Below are 4,797 nucleotides of genomic sequence, written 5' to 3'. Positions count from 1 at the left end.
TATAATTAATTATAATAATCATTGTTCTAAGTATTGTCACACCCCCCCCCAAATTATACTTGGTACATCCCTGTCTCTGTGTGACTTTTGGGGGGTTTGAGGTCTGGTAAAACTGGGGGGGGGTCACTAGTTTTGGGGAGGGGTCAGTCCCGCCCCTCCCCCGCTGCTCGTCTGCTCAGCTTTTTGTGTTTTTGTCCGTTTTTGTCCCTTTTTGTCCGTTTTTGCCTTTTCTGTGCCCAAACGGGGCCTCTGCCCCCAACGCTGTGCTGCGCCCCCTCCTCTAATTACCCCCCACTAATTAATTACGCCCTTGCCCCAGCAGGTGCTGGAGGAGCCGAACCCGGGGGGATTTTTGGGGGTCCCCCCACCCCGGGACCCCCCCTAATTCCAGGCCCCCCCAACCCTCAGCGAGGCCCCGCCCCCAGCGCAGACCCGGCGCTCTCATTGGCTGGGGGGGTGAAGCCGCGCGGGCGCCGCCATCTTTGTTGAGGGCGGGCGGCCATTCCCCCTGGGGCGCCGCCATCTTGGCTGAGGGCGGAGCGGGCCGAGTGAGGCCCCCCTGGCGCCATCTTTAGTGAGGGCAAAGCCCCTCCCGCCCCTACCCGGGGTCGCCACGAATTTGGGATTTTGGGGGGGATGAGGCCCCTTAGCGGGGGGAGGGAGGTGCCGAGACCGCAGCTGTTTCTATCCAATATATATTAAGATCTCGCCATAAATCTCTCAAAATAAAAATAAAACCTGGTCCTGGCGGAGGCGGGGGGGGGGAGCCCCCCACGATTTGGGGGGTCCCTGGGCCGAGCCCCCCCGCCCCGGGGCGGCCGCTATAGGAAGGGGTTGGTGGTCGGGTGCCTGATGCCCAACGGGGCCGTCGGGGCCGTCTGGGGGGGGTGCAATAAAAAAGGGGGGTGTCAGGGGCAGAGAGGGGGGTCAGGACCCCCCCCCCAGCCCCCTCCTTACCACGAAGGGGTTGGTGGAGGCTTTGGCAACGTTGAACCCACCAAAAGGCGACGCTGGGGGGGCAAAATGGGGGGGTCAGTGGTGGGGGGGAAGAGGGTACCCCGATATTTAACACCCCCAATATTTAACAACCCCCCCAGCTCTTACCATCAGCCTGGAAGGGGCTGGGGAACCCCCCGGGCACTGGGGGGGTGGTGAAAGCGGCACCTGAAGGAGGGGACACAGAAATGGGGCCCCCCCGGACCCCACCCCGGCCCAGGGTGGGTGTGGGGGGTGCAGGGAGGGGGGTCACTCACCGGGGCCGTTGCTCTGGAAGGGGTTGGTGGAGGGTCGGGGGGTCACGAAGGGGTTGGTGTAGCCTGGGGGGGGGCACAGGGGTCACCCCGGGGCCCCCCCTCACTTTGGGGGGGTCCCAATGGGGGGGTGAACCCTGACTTACCCCCATAGGGTGGAGCTGGGGGGGGGTCCAGGGTCCCGAAGAGGCTGTGGGGGGAGGAGGGGTGAGTGGGGTGTGTGGGGGGGCAGATCCTCCCCACCCCCACCAGGTGAGGGGGGGGAAAGGAGGGGGCGGTACCTGGGAGAGGCTCCACCCCCTGTGGGCGGGGCTGAGGTGGCCCCACCCCGAGCAGCAGCAATTCCTGTGGGTGGGAGAGACAAACACACGGGGGGACCCCAAAAACCCCCTGGGACCCCCGAGAGGGACAGAGCCCCCACAGCTCTCCCCCCATTAACCCTCACTGGGGACCCCATTAATGGCCACATTAATCCTGGGAGTTCTGTGGGTGGGAGGGAGCCCCAAACCCCCTCCCCATTAGCCCTGAGGGTCCCAGGGGTTCCCAAATCCTTCCCCAAGAGCCCCACGGGTACCGTGGGGACACCAAACCCCTCTCCAGCCCCCCCCAAGGAATGAGGGGACCCCCATCTCCCCCCTTCCCGTTAATCCCGGGCACCCCAAGGGTGTGTGGGGACTCCAAGCCCCTTCCTAGGCCCTGCCAGGGTGATCCCAAACCCCTTTCCCAGGAGTCCCGGGAGGTCCTGGGGTACCTGTGGCGGTGGGAGGGGTGTGGAAGGGGGGCCCAGCCCCCCCAAACGTGGGTGCTCCCAGGGTGGCTCCGAAGGCATCGAAATGGGGGAAGGCAGAGTGGGGCGGGGCCGGGCCTGGGGAGGCTCAGAGTCACCCCAAAGGCCCCCCAGGGCTTCAGAGCCAGCGACCTGCTGGTCACCAGCCCCTCTGTGTGTGAGCAGGACCCTCCCAGTCCCCCCAGCTCACCGGGTAAGGCGGCGAAGGTGGGTCCCAGGGTGGGGGTGGCAAAGGGGTCCCCCCCAATGTCTGCCAGGAGGTCGGTGCTGGATTTTCGGGGGGGCTGGGGGGGTCTTTGGGCGGCTGGGCGGGGCTGGAGGGGGGCACAGAGATGTCAGGGGTGGAACCCTTCCCCCGGGCACCCCTAAAACCGGTCCAGTCTCACCTGAGGCAGCGTCCCCGTGTCCCCCAGGAGCAGCTGGGGGGCCTCCGTGGTGCTTTGGGGGGGTTTCACTTGCTCTGGGGCCACGTACCTGCCGTGGGGGGAGGGCCACAACGATGAGGGTGTGCCCACGCTGTCCTGCTGCCCACAAAAGGTGCCCCCAACCCCCCAATACCATCGTTTCTTCTCGTATTTCTCCTGCAGGAACTCCTTGACCTTCTGGGGGTCCCGGGAGTCGGGGAGCTCCGAGATCCGGGGGTCAAAGGTGCCGAGCCAGACCCGTCTGCAGGCCTGGGGGGAAACGGGGCGAGGTGGGCGGGGCGAGAGGGAGGGGGCGGAGCCCCCACTGCCACCTCCCGTTACCTCATTGCCGCGCTCCTGCAGGAACAGCACCTCTGCCTCGCTGAACGTCGTCATGGAGATGGACTTGACGCGGTGGGGGGGGTTCAGCCCCCGCCTGGGGAGGGGATTCTGGGGGTCAGCGCCGCCCCCGCACCAGCAAACCCCCTAAAAGGAGGTTTTTCCCCCTAAAACTCCGGACTATTGACGACATCCAGGGGTACGCACGTGCTTGGGCCACGCCCCCTTCCCGTAAGCCCCGCCCACAGCGGACGCAGCCAATCAGTGACTGAGTGACCATCTTGGCCCCGCCCTTGCTGTGACCCCGCCCTCCCACTTGCCCCGCCCCCCTCCGGCCCCGCTCACAGCGCCCCCGAGCAGGCGGTGCACACGAGGCTGCCCACGCTGATGTCCACGTAGGTGACGCCGCGCTGGCCGCACTCGAAGCAGAGCCGGTTGGCGGGGGCCGCGCTCACCAGCTCCCGCACCCGCCGGCACCAAACCTCGGCCTCCGCGTCCCGGCCCGCGCTGCCCCTGCGGCCCCCGGGGCCTCCGCTGGGCCCCGCTCCGGGGCCGGGGCCGCCGCCTCCGCCCGCCGCCATCTTCCCGCTCCCGCGGGGCCCCGCCCCCGCCGCAGCGCCGCCGCTGATTGGCCGCGCCCCGCGAGCAGCGCCCCCTGGCGGCTCGCGCCGTGCGCCGCGGCTCTTCCCGCCCTTTTTCGTCCCCTCAGCGCTGCCCCCCCCCCGTGAGCGGATTCGACACCAACGCGGCTTAAAAACACCCAGGTTTGGGGCCGTTTCACCCAAATTCAGCATTGTCCACCAGTCCCGGCTCCCCCCGGTGTGAAGGGAGGGGAGTTTCGGGGGTTTCTGCCCCCTCGCCCTTTTTGTCCCCTCAGCAACCCCCATCCCCCCCCCCAGTGTTTTACCGCCGAACACAGGGAAATCCTCCTCTTTTTGGGGTCGTTTTCTCCCAAATTCTCTATTATTCTCCCTCATTTTGTGTCATTTCCCCACAAATCCCCTATTTTTCCCCCTCCCGCCCCCTGTCGTGAGGTGTTCTGGGAGGTCCCAGGCCCCTCTTTGGGGTGCCCTCCCCTCCCGTCCCAAACAGGCGTTTCCAGCTGCTTCTCTCTTTAATAGTGCACAGAACCACGTTACAAAACCCCTCGGCCCCCCGACCCCCCCCCAAACTGGGGCCCCCCCGGACCCCGCGGGGCGAAGGCAATTCTGGTACCGGGGGGCGCGGGGGGGGATGAGGCACAGAGGGCCCGGGGGGGTCCCGGGACAGGGTTGGGGAGGGTCCTTTGCCCCCCAAAATCCCAGCGGTCCCCCCCCCAAAAATCCCAGGGGAGATCCCCCCTCCCCTCGTACCCTTCCCCCGCACTGGGGGTCTCCCCCCGACACCCCCCACCCCCCCACAGGCCGCACCGCGGACCCCCGTCGTCGAACCCCATCCCCGGCCCCTGCTTGATGCACCCCCATAAATACCCCCCCATAAATACATTGCAAAGCAGTTACAGCACCCCCCCGGTCCGGGGGAGCTGAACCCCCGGCTGAGGGGTGACCCCCCTCTTTTAGGGGGACTGGAACCCCCCCTTTTATTGGGGAGCTTTGCCCCCCTTTATAGGGACCCCCCAGTTCATGGGGGGGCTTTAACCCCCGGGGGGGACTGTACCCCGATATTGAGGCTCGACACCCCCATATTGGGGGGATTTAATCCCCCTTAATGAGGGGCTTGACCCTGCCTCCCTTTTTGGGGTCTCTCCCCCCATCTATTGGAGGTCACTCCCTGTTACCCCGGGGGAGGGGGGGGTCTCCATCTTCCCCCCCCTTATTTTAGGAGCGTACGTTCCTCCCTCCTTATTTAGGAGGGGGGCTCATCATACCATAAATACCCCCCCAGTTCCTCCCCAACCCGGCCCAGCCGTGTCGCCCCCCCCTCACTTCAGGAGCCCCCCTTTACCCTTAGGAGCCCCCCCTCTGATTTTGGGGCCCCCCCCGGCCCCGGGGGTGGTTTTTGGGGTGCTCCAGGCACC

General features: G+C 66.5%; 1 protein-coding gene across 1 annotated transcript in view; it reads left to right on the top strand.

The window, feature by feature from the left end:
- The window catches only part of LOC108510241 (leucine-rich repeat and calponin homology domain-containing protein 4-like), a 5,238-nt gene extending 4,778 nt beyond the window's left edge, over positions 1-460 (top strand). The window contains exon 12 of the mRNA XM_017839910.1: positions 409-460. Within this exon, the coding sequence (XP_017695399.1) occupies positions 409-460 (52 nt within the window). The remainder of the gene's footprint in view (positions 1-408) is intronic.
- Positions 461-4,797: the final 4,337 nt, after the last annotated feature.

Source organism: Lepidothrix coronata, unplaced genomic scaffold (assembly GCF_001604755.1).
Source record: "Lepidothrix coronata isolate B3197 unplaced genomic scaffold, Lepidothrix_coronata-1.0 Scaffold567, whole genome shotgun sequence".
Classification (NCBI taxonomy): domain Eukaryota; kingdom Metazoa; phylum Chordata; class Aves; order Passeriformes; family Pipridae; genus Lepidothrix; species Lepidothrix coronata.
Note: the sequence above shows the minus strand (reverse complement) of the source record. Positions and strands in the feature narration are given on the sequence as shown.